The sequence below is a fragment of the Leuciscus leuciscus genome (genome assembly GCF_965113295.1).
Source record: "Leuciscus leuciscus genome assembly, chromosome: 18".
NCBI lineage: Eukaryota > Metazoa > Chordata > Actinopteri > Cypriniformes > Leuciscidae > Leuciscus > Leuciscus leuciscus.
In genome coordinates, this window is record NC_138742.1 from 23514973 (window position 1) to 23537005 (window position 22033).

General features: G+C 37.1%; 1 protein-coding gene across 2 annotated transcripts in view; it reads left to right on the top strand.

The window, feature by feature from the left end:
- cntn3a.1 (contactin 3a, tandem duplicate 1) overlaps positions 1 to 22033 on the top strand; it is a 60907-nt gene that overhangs the window by 37668 nt on the left and 1206 nt on the right. The window contains exons 10-22 of one of the 2 annotated variants that reach the window (XM_082145048.1): positions 4504 to 4633; positions 7089 to 7239; positions 11258 to 11385; positions 13065 to 13240; positions 13401 to 13518; positions 13765 to 13923; positions 14638 to 14787; positions 16862 to 16932; positions 17290 to 17524; positions 19058 to 19173; positions 19481 to 19667; positions 21388 to 21500; positions 21780 to 21948. In XM_082145048.1, the coding sequence (XP_082001174.1) occupies positions 4504 to 4633; positions 7089 to 7239; positions 11258 to 11385; positions 13065 to 13240; positions 13401 to 13518; positions 13765 to 13923; positions 14638 to 14787; positions 16862 to 16932; positions 17290 to 17524; positions 19058 to 19173; positions 19481 to 19667; positions 21388 to 21500; positions 21780 to 21948 (1903 nt within the window). The remainder of the gene's footprint in view (positions 1 to 4503; positions 4634 to 7088; positions 7240 to 11257; positions 11386 to 13064; positions 13241 to 13400; positions 13519 to 13764; positions 13924 to 14637; positions 14788 to 16861; positions 16933 to 17289; positions 17525 to 19057; positions 19174 to 19480; positions 19668 to 21387; positions 21501 to 21779; positions 21949 to 22033) is intronic. The other variant, XM_082145049.1, reaches the window with a different exon arrangement.

The following is a 22033-nucleotide window of genomic DNA, read 5'->3' on the forward strand; positions in this document are numbered from 1 at the left end:
ATCTGTGTTTTAGTTGGCAAGACAACATTTCTAATTATAATTTTATGAGTATAAGGTTTTCCATCTGATCATGTTGTTTTAGATTTAACAAGTAATACTGAATCAACCAACTTGAGTCAGTGTTAAGGGCCATTCACACAGAACGTGTGTTTCCATTCCAATGCGCTACTTTTCCTTTGTTTTTTTATGTCGTTGCGCTCACTTCTTGCGTCTTTTGCAGCATCTCGCACATGACACGGCTTTCTAAAAATACGGCGCTCAAGTTTAAATCAGTTTAACAGACGTTCTGTGTGAACGAGCCCTTACTTGTGTTTTTTTTAAATGTTTTTTTTATATATTTGTGAAACCTTGGTTGTTGTAATAAAGACTGTTGAGGTACATTGAAGCGACATCACATGTACGGCAATTCTAAAAAACAAGAAGTAAGTCAAAATAAAAAGAGAGACATGATGACATTCATTAATACAATTGTTTATTTTTAGGATTCTGCATGTATATTTCCATAGATCTGGTTTAGGTTCCTCTTAGTTGTTGTACGGTTCACAGTAATCCTGTGCTGTATTATAGTGTCATGTACAAGAGCTTGTTTCATCACTCTGAGAGATAGCGAACACGATCTCAGCGTGTGAGGCTGCACACTTAATGAGCTGAGGTGTTACCATTTTGTAAATGTCACCATCGTCTACCTCAGCATTTGATCAATCTACAGACCAAAGGTCATCCATGTAGTCAGAGGAAGAGAAGAAGAGTGTCGTTTGTTATTTGATGATTACAATGAACAGACAAAGGCCTTGCATTTCCTTACCAGCGACCATCAGCCGAATGCTGTATTCAGAGAAAATCACGGAAGCTCCATGTCTCCTCACTCTTAGAGAGTAACTGTAAGTAGTAATTGTACAGTATAATTATGGGTAATAGTAGTACTGTATAAGTATATATGCTCTTCTAGATCTCTCTCTGAAGTAGCATTGAGTCTGAGTCTGATTCATTTTAGTAAATTGGTTTTATATGGATGGTTCATTTCAATGATTCCAGTTATCGCTCAATAGTGTTGCCAAAAATCCAAGCATGGCATTTTACATATAGCATACAGTATGTATTAGCTTTTTTTTTATATATAAATAAACAACATACAGCTGTTTATCTTCGTTTCCAGTTTACTTATAAATTAGGCATTTTTAAAAAGTTTAATTAGCTGTATTTAGTATTTCAAAATAACCTCATTCAAAGTTATCTGATCTTTAATAATTTTCTCAAAACGTTAGTACAAAACGTTAATTAGACATCGTTCATGAAACGATTTTCTGAAATGTTTTAGGTGGATGTTTATATAAGCTAAACTAGTTTCATAATGTTCAGAGAACAATCAAAAGGAACGGTCCCGTAATGTTTGAATAATGATCAAATGGAATGTTTAACGTTTGCATAAACAAGAAAAAAACGTTAGAAAGAATGTTCAGAGAAAATTCAGAAATAATATTTTAATAACCTAATAGGAACTATAGCAAATCCTTATTAGAACATATTTTTGTTTGCAGGGTACATGACTCATTTGAAAATATATATTTTGTTAGATTTGTTCCCTGAAACCACAGCAAATCATCCTCTGCTTGCGTAAATGTTTACCTCAGCAACAATATTTAGCATGCCAAGCCAATACCCATAATGTTGGGGCAATCTTTGTGATGTCTATTTAGGTGGGCAACTTAATCAGTCTGGTGCAGCACAGCCCACTCAAATGTCACTCTCCCGTCGAGGGGGAAAGTGCTGATTTCAGTGGAATGTCACCGCTAATTAATTACCCCCATAAAACTGATTTATGCCACCATTTGTCTTTGGTGCTGGAGGCTGTACTGATCTTCTCTAGTTTACTACAGTCAACACCACACATATGAAGCTTTCTGTTTATGATATCGGTTAGATTGTGGTTCTCCATGTTGGAGCGGATCACATGTGGAGAGAGTTACACCATTTTCCATGCTGAACTGGAACTATGAAATTCAAGTGGCGTAAAGCTAATGCCATCAGACTCTGAAGTGTCCGCACGCACAGCGTGAGTGCAGATATCTGAGCCCTTTAAATCTCAGTTCATTCAACCTGAATGCACCATTCAACATTTTCACACTCAAGTGGGCACAATGGCAGCATAAAAGGGGCTTTATGAGTAAGTGTTCGGCCAGGATAAAAAATAAAAAAAACGTATAGACTGCCCATCAGCAGCAATCCACAGCTACATGGATTAAATTCATCCCCCATTCTGCTCCTTTCACATCTGTCAATTATTTTATAGTAGGCACTTTCCATGAATAGTTTGGTGGTGTCCCATTATTAAGTTGAGTTATTTTAAGCATTACAGGCACAAATTCCATTTTTTTTGTTGTTGTGACATAATAAAAAATAAAGATCTATCATGAAATGTACTAACATGAACTATAGCTAAACATGTGTATTCCCTATTCGAAAAGATGACTTTGCCTTGTGTCCAATCATTTATAACAAACAACGTAATAATTTGGAAGATCTGTTGAACAGATATTTAATTGTAAAACTAATATTTGGCTGTTTCGCATTGTTTCCACATGATTTCGCCATTACAAAAAATATTTTAGACCCTTTGTACAGCAAGAAATACATAACAATAAATGACACAAATTTGCAACCATTTTTGCAATTTATATATATTTATATAAATCAACTTGGAGAAGTCACATTAAATATTATATGAAACATTTAATTTTATACCCATTTCAATCAAATATTTAACCCGTCTAAATAAAAACCCTGATCTGTGTGATTAATTCAAGCAAAATTAAAACAATAATGCGTTGTTGTTGTATATATTTTGCATAGATGTCAGGTGACATCCAACTTTCTTTGGACGTTTCGACCCTAAACCACAACGTCCTTCAGTCACTTCCCATCATAGTTCCAGCTCAACTCCTCCCACCTATTCCAAAGCTTACAAGAAGCTTTTTCTGCTGCCTCCCCCAACCGATGCGTAGCTGTCTTCATCTCCCTTTCTGCAACCAACCTCAAATGGAAATAACCAGACCTTCCACCTTTTGTCCCTGCATTGCTGGAAAACGCCCTGGTACTTGGTGACTTTCCTCTCCGAGGCTTCTTTGCATCCATCTTCCTATCTATCTTCAATCATGATGATCCTCCTTCCCTCCACATAACTTACACACTGCGTCCTCCTTCATTCCCTACCTGTACAAGTTTGCTGGTAATGGAAGAGTATCATACACTGATGGGAGCAGGAAAGACATGTGAAAGGACTCCAGTCTCCAAAGTTAAGGCTACATGATCTTTCGCTTTGTCGTTGTCGTTGCTCTGCATTAGCTCCACCTTCCCCCATTGCTGGAAATGGGTAGTTCCGAGTCCTTGTCTCCCCATGCACTGGCTCCCAATGATGTCCTTCAACTTCAGCCTGCTCTCTGCCTGTATTTCTATTTGCATTTGCTATTGCATAAGCTACATCAGCTGCCCACTTGCATCCTGATCTTCTGGTGACCCCTGAACCTCTCTCTTCTCATCGCCGGAATCTCTGGACAAGATCACAGCCCTACACTTCACCACTTTGAACTCTTCAACCAATGGCGATGGGGGTAGCTGTAACTGTCCAGGGCTGTGCTTCCCAAAAGCATAGTAAGCCTAAGTTGATCATAGGGACCATTGGTGCCAGTTGTTCTACGATCAACTAAGTTACAATGCATTTGGGAAACGCAGCCCAGATCTGATGTTTAGCCCTACTGACGCAGGTAACTTGATGATGTGGCAACTTGATGATGTGGCAGGTAAAGGTATTCCTTTATAATTCCTGCCACATCATCAAGTTCCTTTTGGATCCACCTAGCTTCCTTAACTTCCTTAGGGCTGGTCAACCTCCCGGATCTATAGGTTTGGTTAACCTATATAGATCCTTCATAAACTGAGCTCACTTGGCCTCCTTCTCCTTTCTCAATCTCTATGACTTTTCTACCCTTCTTATGTTACACAGGTTGCAAGTTGACATTTTATGAAGTTTAAGCATCTTTTCACTGACTATTTGTTGAAAAAAAAAAGTATTTATACCATATTCCTATAAAAGTGCCTCATTTTCCAATTTAAGAGGACTCAGGGGTGACTTTTATTTGGTGATTAGTAATTCAGCAAGGGATGACAGGAAAGGCCATGGTCTGTGATTCTGTGTTCTCATTGCGGACAAAACTGTCAAAAGAGTTTGGGTTCGATTTTATGTTGTTTCATGGACAAGTTTCATATTTTATGTTTAAATATTGGGAACATTGTCAAAAAAAAAAAAAAAAAAAAGGAAACCGTCACATTACATACTGTATGTAAGTGATTTCTCAGAATCCATTTCAATGTAGAATAGTTTTTCCAATATGTAACTCAAGCTACTTCTCTGATTCTTTAATTTGGTCAATACAGTAAAAAAAATGTAACATTTTCATTAACCTTTTTGTTTTAAGTTTCATTGTGGGATTGTTGTTATGTTTCCAGGACAGAGTCCAGGTGGTAAACGGGGCATTATCCATCAGCAGCCTGACCCTGTCAGATACTGGGATGTACCAGTGTATCGCTGAGAACCGTCATGGCCGGGTGTTTGCCAACGCTGAACTCAGAGCCATTGGTAAGGGATCACTAAATTCATAGTAACTAAAGATCAACACACAGGCTCATTGGAAAAACATGCCTCTACCTATGTACGAGCCACGATAAAAGAGCTAAAAGACTTGCAATACATACAACAACAAAATTAATAAAACGTTGGCAAATTCACATTCATCTGTTTCAGATAAACCTGAACGCACGTTTAGTGCCAATCACTGGACATTTAACTTTGAAAGTGTTGTGAAACATGCAAGACGCAATGTAACGTTTTGCAGAAATGTTGCCACAGGCACATTTTTCCAATGAGCATGGGTTCCCAACGATGTAGCTCCTCAACTGTTCTTATGCTCTTAAATATGTAGCCAATATGCAGTTGGACATATGTCGTTCTACAGTATGTTTCCAAATTTGTGTATGCACAATGTGAAGTTCGTTTTGGTTTGGAGCAGCAGTGCTGTGTAGCAGCACTTGGGTTTCGTTCCCTCATAAGCTCATTCCAACCATATTGGCAGTGAACGCCACCACCCATTAGTCTTACCATGCCCTTTTGCGCTGCATTTAAAAACAGTTGACCCGCTATTATGAGGAGCAGAATAACTTTTGACAGGATCAATGATCAAACCCATCTCTGCGGTGAAGATTAAAGGAGTTGACGTCCAAGGCCATTTTATCATGCGGCAGACGAAAGAAGTGCTCTGTTCCCTAGTCCTGTCATTTGTCAGCACAATGGGTGCTTTGATGCTGTCAGCGCTGAGTGCAGATGGATGCCAAACAGGCAGGAAAGTCTAGTATGCTGAAATTGCTGCCTGGGGGAGACGTGAGGTAGACGGTCTTCACACTTTAGAGCCTTTAGATTTGTGCTGGCTGGCTTGACTCGGTTTGACTTAGTGGTGTGTGGGGCTCTTGAGTGTGCTCTTTGGTGAGTATATCGCATTAAAAACATCCTCCTCGCCCGCCGCTGGAAAGGGAGACGACGATGAGATTTAGCTAAGAGGGAACCAGATAGAGATGTAGACATTTGAAAGGTTTTGTGGAAGAACACAGATTGTCAGTGACATAACACTAATGTTTTGTCCTGTTTATTAGTTCACTCAAAAATACACTAGCATTCGAAAGAAAAATGAAAAAAATAAATGAATTACTATTTTTTTGTCAGCAAGAATGGATTAAATTGATCAAAAGTGACAGTATAGACTATAAGACTTTAAAGTTTTGTACTACTGTTATAATCAACTCGATTTAATATAAATGCTGTTCGTTTGAAATTGCTATTCATCAAAGAATAGAAGCAAAGCATGTAAGCAGCACAACTGTTTTAAACATTGATAATAAGAAATGTTTCTTGAGCAGCAAATCATCATATTAGAATGATTTCTGAAGGATCATGTGACACTGAAGACTGGAGTAATGATGCTGAAAATTCAGCTTTGCATCACAGGAATAAATTGAATTTTATAATATATAAAAAAATAGAAAACTGTTATTTTTAAATTGTAAATTTAAATAATATTTCACATTATTACAGTTTTACTGTATTTTTGATACCTTGGGAAGCAAAAGAGATTTCAGTTACACTTTATTTGGTAACACTTTATTTTACAGTGTATTTCTTACATATGTTACACATACTTACCATAGTAATAACAGTAAATTATTCATAATTACATGCAAATAGCCCTCAACCAAATCCTAATCCTACCCTAACCCTGTAGTAAGTACATGCAGTTACTTAATATTACTCAGTACTTAAATATATAATTACACTGTAACAATGACACCTTAAAATAAAGCGTAACGTGACCTTGTTACAAAGACGTTTTATTTAACTTCATGTACTTATTGTAGGGTAAGAGTTTGGGGTTACACTTTATTTTAAGGTGTCACTGTTACAATGTTATTATACATTTAAGAACTGAATAATATCAATTACATGTAACTACGTGTACTTACTGTATGGTTAGGCTAGGATTAGGGTTTGGTTGAGGGTTAGTTGCATGTAATGGTAATGTACATTAAAAATGCACTTCATACTACTGTGACTTGAATAAACCCTCTTCTATGATGAGCGTATTTTAATTCCTAAATTTTAATTTGATATTATTTTTGGGGAAGTGAACAGGTAAAAATCTCATGAAGAAAAAAAGCCTCATTAGAAGAATCAAATTATTGCTAATAATATTTTGACAAAATATATATATATATTTTTTTTTTTAAATAATGATACAATAATATAAATAATATTAGAAAAATATTGTTTCTGTATATTCCAAGTCACATTTTGTGTGACATGTCTAGAAAATATATATATTTTTTTTTTTTCACTGTTCTTGAGCTGTTTCTCTTCAAAACGAATGACACTTTTTTATATTTTCCTTTGTAATGCAGACGTGCTTTTTAAAACACTTTTACGAGTCATTCTGTCTTTCTTTCTCTCTGTCAGTTTTGTAAGATGCTTGTTTTTCTCTTCACATCAGCAGTGGCACCAGATTTCTCCAACAGTGTGCTAAAGGCACAGACATTGGCTCGGCAGGGTGGAGATGTTTTGATTGAGTGCAGGCCTCGCATGTCTCCACGCGGGATGATCTCCTGGAGGAAGGGCAAAGAAGCCTTGCGAGAGAGCCACAGGTATTTTTACCAACCCATTTCCCTTTGTCTGCCAAGAACCTGTTTATTAAAGTGATACAGACAGAGCAATATGATTCAGGTCAGGCGGAAGGTTGTTACTGATCAAAGGTTATTCACATCAAACCATCTCAACACAACAGGCGCTGCATTTGCATATACTTCATCTTAAAAATAAAAAAAAACACCCTTTTCACGGCACAGAATAACATCAAAAGTGCTGGAACAATCAACCAACCTCTGATCGTTGAAGCTGTTTTATAAACTATTTGAATTTAGTCGAAAATTCAGTCTTCCAATTCTTGTTGTCCAACATTAAATCTCATTTGTATATATTTTTAGATGGTTGGTTGAAATGTCTAAACCTCTGATGCATAAATTATTAAATCACAAAATGTATTAATGTTTTTAATTATTTTTCATGCAAAAAAAATCAAGAGTCAGAGTCTGTCCAGTGTGGTAATTATCCAATGTAGAAAGTCAGTGGAAGTCTAAGCAAATAATAATTATGCACTTTTACAGTGAAATAACAATAAAAGCATGATAAATATATATTTTTAAGCATTGTGTTACCAAAATAACATTCTAAAAACCGCATTGTTATTTTATTTGAAATATTCTGAACTTTTTATTTCTGTATGAATTTCTGTATAAATTAAAACACAATGACAAATAAAGACAGACGTCCAGTCAATGGTTTGGGGGTCAATATTTGTTTTTGAAAGAAATGAATGTTAGTGAAGATGCATGAAATTTATCAAAAGTGACAGTAAAGAAAAATAATCTGTGTTTCAAATAAACACTGTTCTTTTGAACTTTCTATTAATCAAATTATCCTGACATTTTTCTTTATCACAGTTTCCACAAAACTATTAAGCAGCACAAATGTTTTCAACATAACAAGAAATATTTCTTGAGCATCAAATCAGCATATTAGAATCTTAAGGATCATGTGATACTGAAAACTGGAGTAACGATGCTGAAAATTCAGCTTTGCATCACAGGAATAAATTACATTTTAAAATACATTATCATAGAAAACAGTTATTTTAAACTGTAATAATATTTCAAAATATTGTAATTTTTACTGTATTGTGGATCAAATAGATGCAGCCTTCGAGAGCAAGAGACTTCTTTCAAAAACATTGCAAAATCTTCCCAATCCCAAACTTTTGAACACTCTGTCGGGCTGGACGTAAATCCGCTGGAAGGATGCTTTCCTGTCACATATCACACATGCGCACTTCAACAAGCCGACAGAACACGTGAAAAAAATAAAAAAAATAAAATGGGTTTGCGCGTTTACATGACCACGTGCATTGTCGGCTTATTAAGCATAAAATGTGCATGTAAACGACAGCTTGGAACCTCCTCTTAGACACTGTTATGCCTCCAGATCAATGGTTAGAATGTAAGGCAGTGCATCACAGAATTCTCATTAGCGTACACTTTAGATGAATCCATAGAGGAATAAAGCAGTATGGCGCTGTCTCCATGGAGAGAGTACCTGTGAACTCTTGAGTCTGGAGCCGCTGTAAGAAAATCATTAGTAGACATCACTGTCCATCAGCCTTGTGCTAACATCCACCCACAATCTAGAGCTCTGAGGGACTGGGTCTCTCATTAAACACTGCTGCACTACTGGGAGTGTGTTTGTGTGAGAGAGAGAGACAAAGAACAGCTTTTCAGGCTTCTTCTATAATGATCATGCGGGAAAGGAAAATGTTGCTTTCATTTCTTTATGCCCAATTTGGCTTTTATATGTAGTACTTGTTTGAAATCTGCTGACTGCTCTATGCAAATATGATTGTAGCCAGTTTCCAGCTTTTCACGTTTGTGCATAAATAAGGAAACGTTGCACACATTTATTCATGCATAATTATACTTTTTTTTCACTTTTCATCAAGATCCTGTCGCTTCGGCTGACAGATATTAAAAATGCTTTGCTGTGAAATTGCTGGTAACACGTTACAGTGAGGTTCAGTTTGTTGACATTAGTCAGCGCATTAGGAATAATGACAACAAAAACTAATTTTAAAGTCTTTTTAAAACTAGGTTAATGTTCATTTATAAATATTGTTAATTAATGTTTGTTCATAATAAATTAAAAAGTAAAGGTATTGTTGGTTGTTATTTCATGTTAGATATTGCATTAACTAACATAGATAAATCATATTCATAGTTTTCAGTCACGTGACCTTGAGGGCAAAACCTTCATAGAACTGTCAATTTTCCATCTGTTTCAAAGCATGAATTTTTAGATCACCTCTCGAAAGAAGAAAAACAAAAATATTGAACAAAATATTGTGCAAGTTTTGGCCACTTGTGATCCATAAAAAGCACCTGTTGCAGTATTTCAATCACTAAAAAAACAGCGGGACATTCCGGGAACATTCTAAGTGCCTTAATGTACCAAAACAGTGATGTTTAAAGATCAAATTCAGTATACCTTATTGATGATTCATACTACATACAGGCGAGCAGATGAGCCCAGAATATGAACGCAGCGCGCAAAATGGTTAAGTGCTTTCTTTTTCTCTTGGTTTTCTATGGAAAAACACTGCTTTTCGGCCTAAGCTTTTCCGGGTCAGTACATCGACCTTGGGTTGATTCGCCAAGTGTATAGTGTAAATGCAGTATCGAATCAAAAATGGAGTTTAAAAAATATGACAGAGGGACCGACGACGAGGTTCAGGCTTTATTAGAGGACAAAATCCAGCGGGAACTGGAAAGTAGCGCGCAGTCCTACATCACCGGACTAATTTGCCTAATCTTCATGGTACTTAGACCGTGATGGAAACACAGACAGCAGCAGGTCTGGGGGGGGAAAGTTCCTTGAAAAAAAAGTTCCTGGGACAAAGTGTTCCAGGTATTTGGGTGGAAATGCAGCTATAGTCAACACATCGCAATTGAGCATCAAGACCTGCAGTGTAAATGCGGTTTATTACTGCTTCTTTTAGCAATAAAAGTTCCATGTTATCATCTGCTTGATGGAAGAGTAATTTTGGCCTCAGCTAGAGTAAAACCATCAAAGATAATACATGAAATGGCATTCCTGCTGAAAGCTCTCGTCAACATGATTTCATTTCTAAAAATTCTACTTACTGAACTCTTGGCATGGCAAACATTGGCATGTTCATATAAAAAGGTCTGTTTGCCTTGGTGGTGGGAGCAGATTTGTCTTCTTCCGCTGTGAAGAAGACCACTGCATAGTGAAAGGTCACGGTGTAAATGAAGCACATCCCGTGCTTTGGTCCCTGCGCTTCTATGAATAAAAGCTCATTTTCACTTTTTCTTCTACACTTGTAGTAGAACATGTAGTGTGGATTTTATTAAGCTTAAATTTGTATTTTGGGAGGCAAAATCAGTCTGTTTTTCAATTTTATGATTCTTTTATGGTGTTTTTTTTTGTGTCATTTTTGAGCTTGGTCGTTCCAGTCAAAAAAGCAGTTCACCTTTTGTGTTTCACAGAATAAAGAAAGTATAATAATACAGGTTTGGAATGACATGAAGGTGATAAAATAGTGACAGAATCACCAGAACAATGTTGTTATGTGATGTGAAAAGCCTTGGTAGACTTAAGTCGCAGAATAAACTACTGAAGAATACTTTGAGGAAAGAGCTTGAAAGTGAATATATCAGAGCTGTTTTAGCAGAGCAAATGTGTTTGGCTTTTCAATGTTTCATTTCACATGATTGTAAAAACACAAATACCCAATGATCTGAGATACAGTAGTAAAATATACAGTACATATAGATTATTTTATTATATAATGTTCATTTATTTTAAAAAAATATATACATTTATTTATAAAATTATAAATAAAATGATCTAACATGTGAATTTAAAATGGTAAATGTCCTGTATAATTGTTTAATGATGTTGTATTTATGTACGTCCTATCGCCTATTGATCTCTGTGTCCAGACTAAAGTTCATTGATCTTCAATATAATAACCATTTTTTATATAGTGTGTATGAATGAGTTGCAAGGCTTTCATCATGTCACTTTGTTGTCTAGAGTCTCCGTGCTGGATAATGGCAGTCTCCGGATATCCAACATCACCAAACTAGACGCAGGTCTTTACACGTGTGTGGCGAGAAACCAGTTTGGAGTGGCAAGCAGTGCAGGCACACTAGTGGTGAAAGGTATGCTGGGACATTTAAGATGAAAGGATGCATTAAATTGATTAAAGGTGACAACAAAGACTTTTACACTGTTATAAAAGGTTTCTTTCTTTTGAACATTCTATTTATCAAAGAATCCTGAAAAAAATGATCACGGTTTCCACAAAATATTAAGCAGCTTGACTGTTTTCAACATTGATAATAATAAGAAATGTGTCTTGAGCATCAAATCAGTATGTTAGAATGATTTCTGAAGACTGGAGTAATGATGCTGAAAATTCAGCTTTGACATCACAGAGATAAATTACATTTTAAAATATATTAAAATAGAAAACAGTTATTTTAAATTGTAATAATATTTCACGATAATACTGTTTTACTGTATTTTTTATCAAATAAATGTATTCTTTGTGAGCGTAAGAGACGCAAAAACATTAAAAAAAAATCTTACCAACTTCAAACTTTGTAGGCTAATATAATAAAAAGTTAAATTACATAATATTTTGTACGACATACAATAATGATTTACTACTGTCTTTGCCACTCTGACAGTAAAGCGCAAGCTTCTTATCTTATCTCCACACTCTCTGGATGAACTGTGCTCGTGGTTAATGGGGAATTGATTTATTCGGCGAGCATTAGAGATGCATGATATGTGTGGGAACAACTGTGCTGTGTTTCATTAGAGCTTAGATCCATCTAAAACAGCCTTTTTTGCAATTTTCTTCATTCTTCACCCATCTGACAAGACGACGATAACAATACCAGCATTCTATTAGAACGGCAGTTTGGTGGTCCCTCTTGTCTTTGAAATTGGTTTCTATAGAAACTCACTGGTTTCTTCTCTCGCTCTCATTTTCACATGAAAGCCTGAATCCTGAATACATGTTCATTTGACATGTTAATTCGCTAACAGTTTAAGTAAAATTGCCCCAGCAAAATTCACATGTTTGCCTTATTAAAAAGACATCTCTGCAAGAGGTTCACAGCACAGTGCGTGATAAAGCATGAATAATTCAGCACAAGGGAATCCAGAGATTACTAATCAGTAATGATTCATACCGTAAATTAAAGCTAAACCAGCTGTTTTATTAATTTGCAATATTTTTGTTTTTGTCATCTTGACCCTTTCATTGACATCCCTTAAATAAAACAAATACATCAGAGGAATATCAAACAGGTGTGATGATATAGCAAATAAGATAGATAGATGGATAGATAGATAGATAGATAGATAGATAGATAGATAGATAGATAGATAGATAGATAGATAGATAGATAGATAGATAGATAGATAGATAGATAGATAGATAGATAGATAGATAGTCTACAGATAAACTCTTTGAAATAAAGATACATTTTGAAAGGTTAGGCTTATTGGAGATTTTTAGGGGGACATTAAGAATCATTGATTATATGTGGAGTCAGTTATTTCAGAAGATGGAAATCTAACAGCATAGTGACATCTAGTGGTGGCAGAAGTGTGCTGATCAACGCAACGCTTTCCTCAGCTAAAAAGAACCGGCTCGACTAATGGTTAACATGTGTAACATCTTGAGCTACTAGCTCTTTTTTAAGAGCCTGGTCATAATATTCTTCAATACAACAACTGCTGTTTTGTTCACCAAACTGCTGATGACTAGTAATGTACAGTTATAATATAAATGTATTAGCTGCTGACCATCTCGTTGTTATTTCAGAGCCAACCATCATCACTTCTAAAGCCACCCAGCTGGACGTTACAGTCGGAGAGAGCGTTGTTATTCCGTGCCAGGTGTCCCGTGACCCCTCCCTGGACGTGAGATTCACCTGGTTTTTCAACGAGCAGTTGATCAATTTTGGAAGCCATGGGGGATATTTTGAAAAAGTTGGTGGGGTGCGTGTCATTCTTTTAGCATGATATCATTTTACTTTCTGATATTCTGATATTCATGTTTGTAGAATTTGTAAAGATACTTGACAAATCTGAATCTAACAGAAAACCACAAAAAATGTCTTACCTGAAACTGTATATATTATTGTGTGTTTGCTCGTAGACATCTGCCGGTGACATTATGATTCGTAACATTCAGCTAAGGCATGCAGGAAGGTACACATGTGCTGTACAGACTAAAGTGGACAGTGCGTCTATAGCAACAGATGTTGTGGTACGAGGTAATGTTTTTCCAAACAAAATTTTGTACACAAAACCCTACTAGGATTAAACTTCAGTGTCAACAGGTCAACAGTGTAATTATAGATGTATTTACATGCAGGGATTTTTAAATATAAGCACAGTGTAAAAACATGCGTACACAATAAGTGAATTGTATCAAATGATTCATTTAAATGTTATTACAAAATACTTAAAGACGAAAAAAATATACATCTTTTTGAAGTTTTAAAATCATTTCCTCACAGGTCCCCCTGACCCACCACTGGACATCAAAGTTGATGAAGTGACAGAGACAACATCCTTTGTGTCCTGGATTCCAGGTCCTGATAACCACAGTCCTGTCTTTGCGTACAACATTCAGATCCGAAGCCCCTTCTCTCTCGGATGGCAGGCAGCCAAAACAGGTGTGCAGGAAGTGTTCGTTTTGATTAATATGCAGTTTATCACAATGATGTGTGAGTGTCTTATAGTCACCACTCATGTTTGATTGGTTTGGCATAAGCCCTATAAATTCTTTTCAGTCTTTTATCATTTCTTTATTCATGGTGATATGTCATAAACACATTTTTTTGAGACTTTATTGTTTTTACTCAGTGTTTATGATTAAACTAAATATCTACAGTAATTATTCTGTGCTTTCTGTACAACCTCTTGCAGAGACTGTCACGGCATTATCTTTACACTGTTTGATTGAAGAAGTGCACTTTAGCATCATTTTAAAAAGACAGCAAGTGTGTTATAAGTGTGAACTGAATGTAATGTTGCATGACAATTAATTGCATGTTAATTGCAATTAAATGAAAAAGCATTATTTAAATGTATTTATTATGCATTGCAGTTAATTAATCTTTAGAGTGCATTTTGACCCACTTAAGTAGGATTTAAGTACATTGTTATATATAATTTCGTAATTATATTGCCTTTAAAATATGATTAAAGTGTACTGCCGAATGTACTGACATTTATAGTAAACTAAACTTGAATTCTATTGAAACGAGTATACAGCATGTCATGTATTTAAATATTTTTGTAATTACACACTCGCTCACTCAGTGTCCAAGTGATTATTTTGTTTCAGGTTTCTTTAAATATCTTAATATCACCTCGTCTTTTCTCAGTGCCAGAGTCTCTGGGAGGGCAACAGCTGACAGCCCGTGTGGTTGAACTGAGTCCATGGGTTGAATACGAGTTCAGAGTGCTGGCCACTAATTCCATAGGCACCGGGGAACCCAGCAAACCCTCACAAAAAATCAGGACCAAGGACACATGTACGTAATATATGTAGTTACTTGTTTACTCTCAGGCACTTATCACACATTAAATGTCACCTCAAGGCCTCGATTTATCGAAATCAAATCGAACAAAATGCGGGCAAAACAAAGTTTGTTTAGAGTTTGTTGCTGTATTTCGAAATAGCTTGCCAAAGCACACTTCCGAAAAAGTTGGTTTACGCCCTTGAACTTCTATTGGTTCGTGGCGATTATGTCATAGATAGGTGTGACTCTGAGGCTCGGCCTTCGTTGATGTGAACATCTTCTCTGGTTCATTTCTTCTGTTCAGTCCGTTGAGGTAAGACGTCCGTGACTAAAAACATGAACACACTGGAGAGCTGCCTATATAGTAGAAAATTATTTTGTAATTCTTATTGAAAGCAACACTGACTTTTTCCTGTTTAATACTGTAAGGCGCTGTGTCCACCAAAGCGTTTTTTTCACGCAGCTGGCATATTTTTCCAATTGTTTTCAATGGGAGCTGAAGCTCTGAGCGCTCTGCGTTTTTTACCAGTCGCCGAGAGTTGAAGAATGTTCAACTTTGGGTAAAACCCAGTGTTCATCACTGTGACTTTTTACCCATCCGTCCAATCACAGTGGAGGAGGGGTGGGACAAATACCGTCACATTCTGCTTGTACAACGTCAACAGATGACATCAACAACAAGCATAATAACAGAACAAAATCATTTAAAACAAGAGACAGAGCAAATACTTTACATTGTATCGACATTTTATATAGAAAAAAAACAGAAAGAAGCTATCTGTGAAATGAGATACTAGTAACACTTCAGCAGATTTACTGTATCAACTGAAAAAAAACACTTAGGGCCCTATTTTAACGATCTGAAACGCAAGTGTCAAAGCGCAAAGCGCAAGTAACTTTGTGGGCGGGTCTCGGCGCTGTTGCTATTTTCCCGGCGGGATAAATGACTATTGCGCCAGGCGCAAATCTAAAATGGGTTGGTCTGAAGTAGCTTCATTATTCATAGGTGTGGTTTGGGCGTAACGTGAAATAAACCAATCAGAGCGTCATCTCACATTCCCTTTAAGAGCAAACGCGCTTTTTCCATAGCGGATTGCTATTGAAACGGCGGATTTGCCAGGCGCGCGCCAGGAGCGGTTCACAGCCGAGGAGAGCAACGCTCTCGTCACGGCCGTAAAAGAGAGAAGTTACATTGAAATGGAGAAACCCACCCAAATTAACTTCGGTTAAACAGGCGTATGATAATTTGGGTAAATGTGTAAGCTAGATGTATGCTTTTATAATAAATAGTCTATCTATCTATCTATCTATCTATCTATCTATCTATCTATCTATCTATCTATCTATCTATCTATCTATCTATCTATCTATCTATCTATCGTAATAATGTATTCAAAAATGAAAACTGCTGCTTCTGTGTAGATGAGAGAATCAAAGTGTAGGCTATGTGCGTTGTGCACACGCTACATTGATTATGGCCAAGCATGCGCCCTTAAAATAGCATATGAATAACATGCGCAACGCGCCACTGACTTTAAACAATTTTTTCCTGGTTAGTGGCGCAATTGTTTTCTAAACCTGCAAAATAGCATGAATGAACGTTTGCGCCGGAACACGCCTCCTCTTTGCGCTGAACCGCCCCCGGGAGCGCAAGTGTATTTCCTAACTTACCGACGTGCTTCTGTGGAGGGAAAAGTCCGCTTTGCGCGGGTGCAAAATAGGAATGATACATGCGTCGGTGTACAAAGTCAATTGCGCTGGGTGCAAGATAGGGCCCTTAGTGTTTTCTGACGAAAAAGCCTTCATAAGGTTTGGTAAAGTTTACAGGTTTGCTATAATAGTACAAGGCACTTCTACAACATTTGATAAGACTGACATACTCTTCCAACCGTACTATATATTAAACCTTTTTACTCAAAACCAAGTAGCAGAACCCAGGAGAAGAAAGGGACCAAGTAGCAGCCAGGAAAGTGTCTCTGTGGCATCATGCTAAACAGATGGAGTGGGAAAAAAATGCCCTGTCTGCACTTCTGGTGTTTCTCATCTTGTAAAACTGGCGTAAAAAGTATTTATTTTTTTCTTACAGTGCCAAGGACGACCCCAGCCAGAGTCAGCGGAGGAGGTGGCAGTCACTCTGAGCTTGTCATCACTTGGGAGGTAACGAAACAAGCTCTTGCTCACACATTTAAGTGCACACAAGTTTAGATACTGGCCTGTATCTAAAACAGACCCATCATGCTGTCAGCTTGGTTGGTCTGCAATTTAACAAAAAAAAAAAAAAAAGGCAGGCACTCTTCAGTGAGGCAGACAAAATGTTTATGGATTTTAGCAATTATGTTTCAAAATGTGAAAAGCGGAAAAATATGTTCAAGGACCGTGAAAGGGATTTTCCATAGTCCGTTTATACTGAGACGAAGCCTCTTGTATAACACTGCTGTGATATAATGATACATCTCTCTTTGACTTGCTCTCTCTTTGTTGTGTTTGTGTCTTTGTGTCCTTGTGTCTCTCCAGCCAGTCCCAGAAGAGCTGCAGTGCGGTCCAGGCTTCGGCTACGTGGTTGCTTTCCGCCCTCTCGGTGGTCAAAGCTGGATGCAGGCAGCCGTGACGTCTCCTGATGCATCTCGATACATCTTCAAAAACGAGAGCATCCCTCCATTCTCTCCATTTCATGTGAAAGTGGGATTTTACAACAACAAAGGAGAAGGTCCTTTTGGACCCGTGACCACTATCTACTCAGCAGAAGAGGGTAAAACCAACTTACCAACCTCCATTAATGGAAACTCATTAAGTTGAAGATGCAATGTGTAGTTTTCTCAATGATACAATACTTTTTTTGTATCAAGTTTGGTAACACTTTATTTTACAGTAAGAACAGTAAATTAGGCATAATTACATGCAACTAACCCTCAAACAAACCCTAATCCTACCCCAACCCTGGAGTAAGTACATGTTGTTAATTAATATTACTCAGTACTTAAATGTATGATTACATCGAAACAATGAAACAGTGTCTGTGTTACAGTGTGATTATACATTTAAGTACTGAGTAATAATAATTAATTACATGTACTTACTATAGGATAAGGGTAGGATTAGGTTTGGTTTAGGGTTAGTTCCATGCAATTACGTGCAATTTATAGTAATTAGTACTATAATAACTACATGTAACGTGGAACAAAGTGTTAAAATCTCTTGTGCTCACCAAAGCTGCAAAATTAAAAATGCTGCAAAATGCTACAGTCAAAACAGTAATATTGTGAAATGTTATTACAAGTTTTCTATTGAAATAGATTTTAAAATGTAATTTATTCCTGTGATCAAAGCTGAATTTTCAGCATCATTACTCCAGTCTTCAGTGTCACATGATCCTTCAGAAAGCATTCTAATTTGATGATTTGATGCTTAAGAAACATTTAGTATTATTCTCAATGTCGAAATATAGTTTTTGCTACCTCATATTATTGTAGAAACCCATGATAAACTACCATTCAAAAATGTAGGGTAAGTACTATTAAAAATAAATAAAAAAATACTTTGATTCAGCAAGGATGCATTAAATTGATCAAAAGTGACAGTGAAGACATTTATAATATTACCAAAATATATATTTTAAATAAATGCTGTTCTTTTGAACTTTCTATTTATCAAAGAATCCTAAAAAAAATCATTAAAAAAAGTAGATTTCCACAAAAAATGGTTTCAACACTGATAATGTTTCTTGAGCATCAAATCATCATATTAGAATGATTTCAGAAGGATCATGTGACACTGAAGACTGGAGTAATGCTGCTGAAAATGCACAGGAATAAATAACATTTAAAAAAAAAAAATTTTTTTTTGATTTTAATACTCTATTTTTCATATAAATGCAGCCTTGCTGAGCTTAAGAGACTTCTTTCAAAAGCATTTTAAAAATCCTAATTATTTCAAACATTTGGTCCGGTAGTGTATAAATAAGCCATTCGTAAGTCCAGTCCCTCAAAAAAACACTCTGTGGTGCTCCCAAACACTCTTTGTGTGAATGGTCCAGCATAGGCAACATTGGCTCAATCAATGATGTTTGTACAATGAAAGACAGTGCCAGTGGACCAGAAATAAACTTTAAGTATAAACGGGTATATGAAATGTTCAAACTCATTATGCTCAACATTATGTACTGTAGCTGCAGTGTTGTTTTGTGTTTACATAGGGAACATTGAACGTACTGAACATTTGCTAGTGCATCATTGCTCTAATTATGAGCCTAAAAACATTACAGTAATGATTATTCTGACCATAGAGCCGAGTCGTGCCCCCAGTCGCATCCGTGCCAAGAGCCTGTCAGCCTCAGAAGTGGAGGTCAGCTGGAAGCCTTTACCCTGGAGCACCAGTAGGACACGCATAATGGGCTATGAGGTGAGAATAGCACAACTAAAGAAGGCCAATTAATCTGACTGTTCCTATAGTACTCATAACAATTCACACATTATTGTTATTGTTCTTAATACAGTAACTACCCATAAACAATTCTATTAAGATTAAGTAATATTTTCGGAATTTAGGTAAGATCTTTGGTTTAGGGAAGTGAGATTTTTACATTATTAGAAATAGAATATTAATAGGCAAGACAGACTTGAACCCACATTGCCCACATGAGCACCACTGCTGAATGAATGACACTTTGTGATGCTGATCATGACATCTAGTTGACTGTGAATTTCAGCTGAGGTACTGGAGCACAAAGGACAGAGCGGACACAGCTAGTGTGATGAGGACTGTGGGAAACAGGACGTTTTCTGTCATTCGTGGACTGGACCCCAGCAGTACATACCACATCAAACTCAAAGCCTATAACAGTGCTGGTGTGGGACCTGATAGTGCCGTGGTGAATGTCACCACTAAGAGACCCCGTAAGTGTGACGTGGGCCTTGGCCATTGGGTTATTCTCTAAAAACATAACCTCACTTTAAAAAAGAATATATATATATTTTTTTTTTATGTGCCAAAAACCTGTTAGGGCCCTACGATCTAAGCGCATAGTCTAAAGCGCAGGGCGCAAGTTCACTTAGGGCGTGTCCAAATCCACTTTTGCTAGTTTAACGACGGGAAAAATGGTCGGCGCGCCAGGAGCATGGTCTAAAAGGGTTGTCCCTATACTCTTAATGAGTAATGGGTGTGTTTTGGGATTTACGTGCGTTAAACCAATCAGAGTCTCATCTCCCATTCCCTTTAAATGCCAGTTGCACTCGCGCCATGGCGGATTCGCTATTTACATGACGGAATTTTATAGTGGAAAGACCGAACGCGTCTCCAGAGCGCAAACGGATCTGCTCGTGCGCGAGGTAAAAGTGCGCAAGCAGAACATCTACGGGACAAGCCGGATTCCATAATATCTTTATGTACACAATAATAATCTTTTACATTGTAATCCTTTTATTTAAAATATTTGGCATGCTTGTGTGCTGCTGTGCGTCCCTGTGTGTTTAATAAGCAGAGTGTATGCACGTTGTGGACCCGCCTATAGGAGCACATTACTAGCGCGCTCTTTAAATAACAAAAAAAAAGATATTGCGCCATTGACTTTAGACCAGGTTTCAGTTGGTCAATGGCAGTCTATTTCTGTTGCCTCAAAATAGCAACACGCCAACAATGCACAGGAACACACCTCGTTGTCAGACCAGCACGCCCATGGGCGCATAAATTGGCACAAATGCATTTGCTATTTAAACAACGTGGCGCAGTACGTGAAAATGATAACTGCGTCGGGCTGAAACTAGCAAAAAACACTTTGCGCCGGGTGTAAGATAGGCCCCTTAATGTGTTAACATTCAGTTTTATGTTCCATCTTATGTTGTTAAATGAAGGTTTATTGCATTTTAGTTTTGTGTGTTACCATGATGGTATTTTGTATTTGTGTGAATGACACTATGTGCACCCTTTATACCCAGACAGCAACATAGTGTCGGCCCAGATTCGGCCCACATCTGGTAAGTGTGGAATCCACGTGTACCAGATCTGGGCTTGACACTATGTTGCTGTCTGGGTATACTAGTATTTACCTCAGCTCGTGGAAAAGCTACTTGTGATGATCTTTGATTCATCATGTGGTTTTCTCTTTCCCACCAGTGTTATAATGGTGGATGTCAGTATATGTTAAAACTACAAAACAGATTTCAGTAGCAGTGTGGCCTTGCTAATTCATCAGAAAGTGCTGTTGGATTTAGCGGTTTATTTGTTTTGTGTAAATTACAGGTTTAAATTGGGAAATATACAGGTTTTTCTGTAAATATATTTACATTTTTACTGTATTTTCTTTTTTTTTACTGAATTTTTCTGGCAACTACAGCTGCCAGCTGCAACCTTGGATGTCAAGCAAGTAGGGTCAAGTTTCCATAATCAATGCTCACATGTCAATAAAAGCAGTACATTTTACAGGAAAAGGATTACATTTTTTTTTAAAAGTGTTTTGAATGAGTGTGAGGTAAACGATAACCGAATTTTCATTTTTAACTATCCCTTTAATGTTGTAAGCAACTTTCAAAAAACTGATTTCATCCACAAGCATTTAACACAGAAGTTTTAAACTGCTCTGAAATGTGACGTTCAGTTCTTTGAATGCATTTTCTCCAGCGCCGAGCCAGTCTCCAGTGAAAGTCATGTGGAATACTACAGACTCCAAACTCATCCTCAAGTGGGATCATGTGAAGGCTCTGGAGAATGAGTCTGAAGTTATGGGCTATAAGGTATGAACTGCCTCTGATCTATATCTGATGTTTACATCACAACATTGTTGGATGCTTGATTCTGATTGGTTGACATATTACAGCTCCATCCCACACAGCAACATAGTGTCGGCCCAGATCTAGCCCACATCTGGTACAATGTCACGTACCAGATGTGGGCCAGATCTGGGCCGACATTATGTTGCTGTCTGGGATATATAATAACGCACACCCTGAATTCAACGGTTTGCGAATTCTTACATATAAACTGAGTTTAAAGCATCTGTGTTTGTTTTGAAGGTCATGTACAAGCAAAGCAGACATAGTCGGCCCAGCGTGGTGGAGACTAACAGCACATCTCTCGAGCTCTCTCTGCCTGTGGATGAGGATTACATCATCCAGATTAAACCAGTCAGTGAAGGTGGGGAGGGAAGCAGCAGCAAACAGATTACCATCCCCAGGATAGCAGGTCTGAACTGATGGCCCTTGTGGCATTTATAAAATTCTTCAGTATGCTTACCTTGTGGTTTATCAATTTCAGCCTATCACGTCAA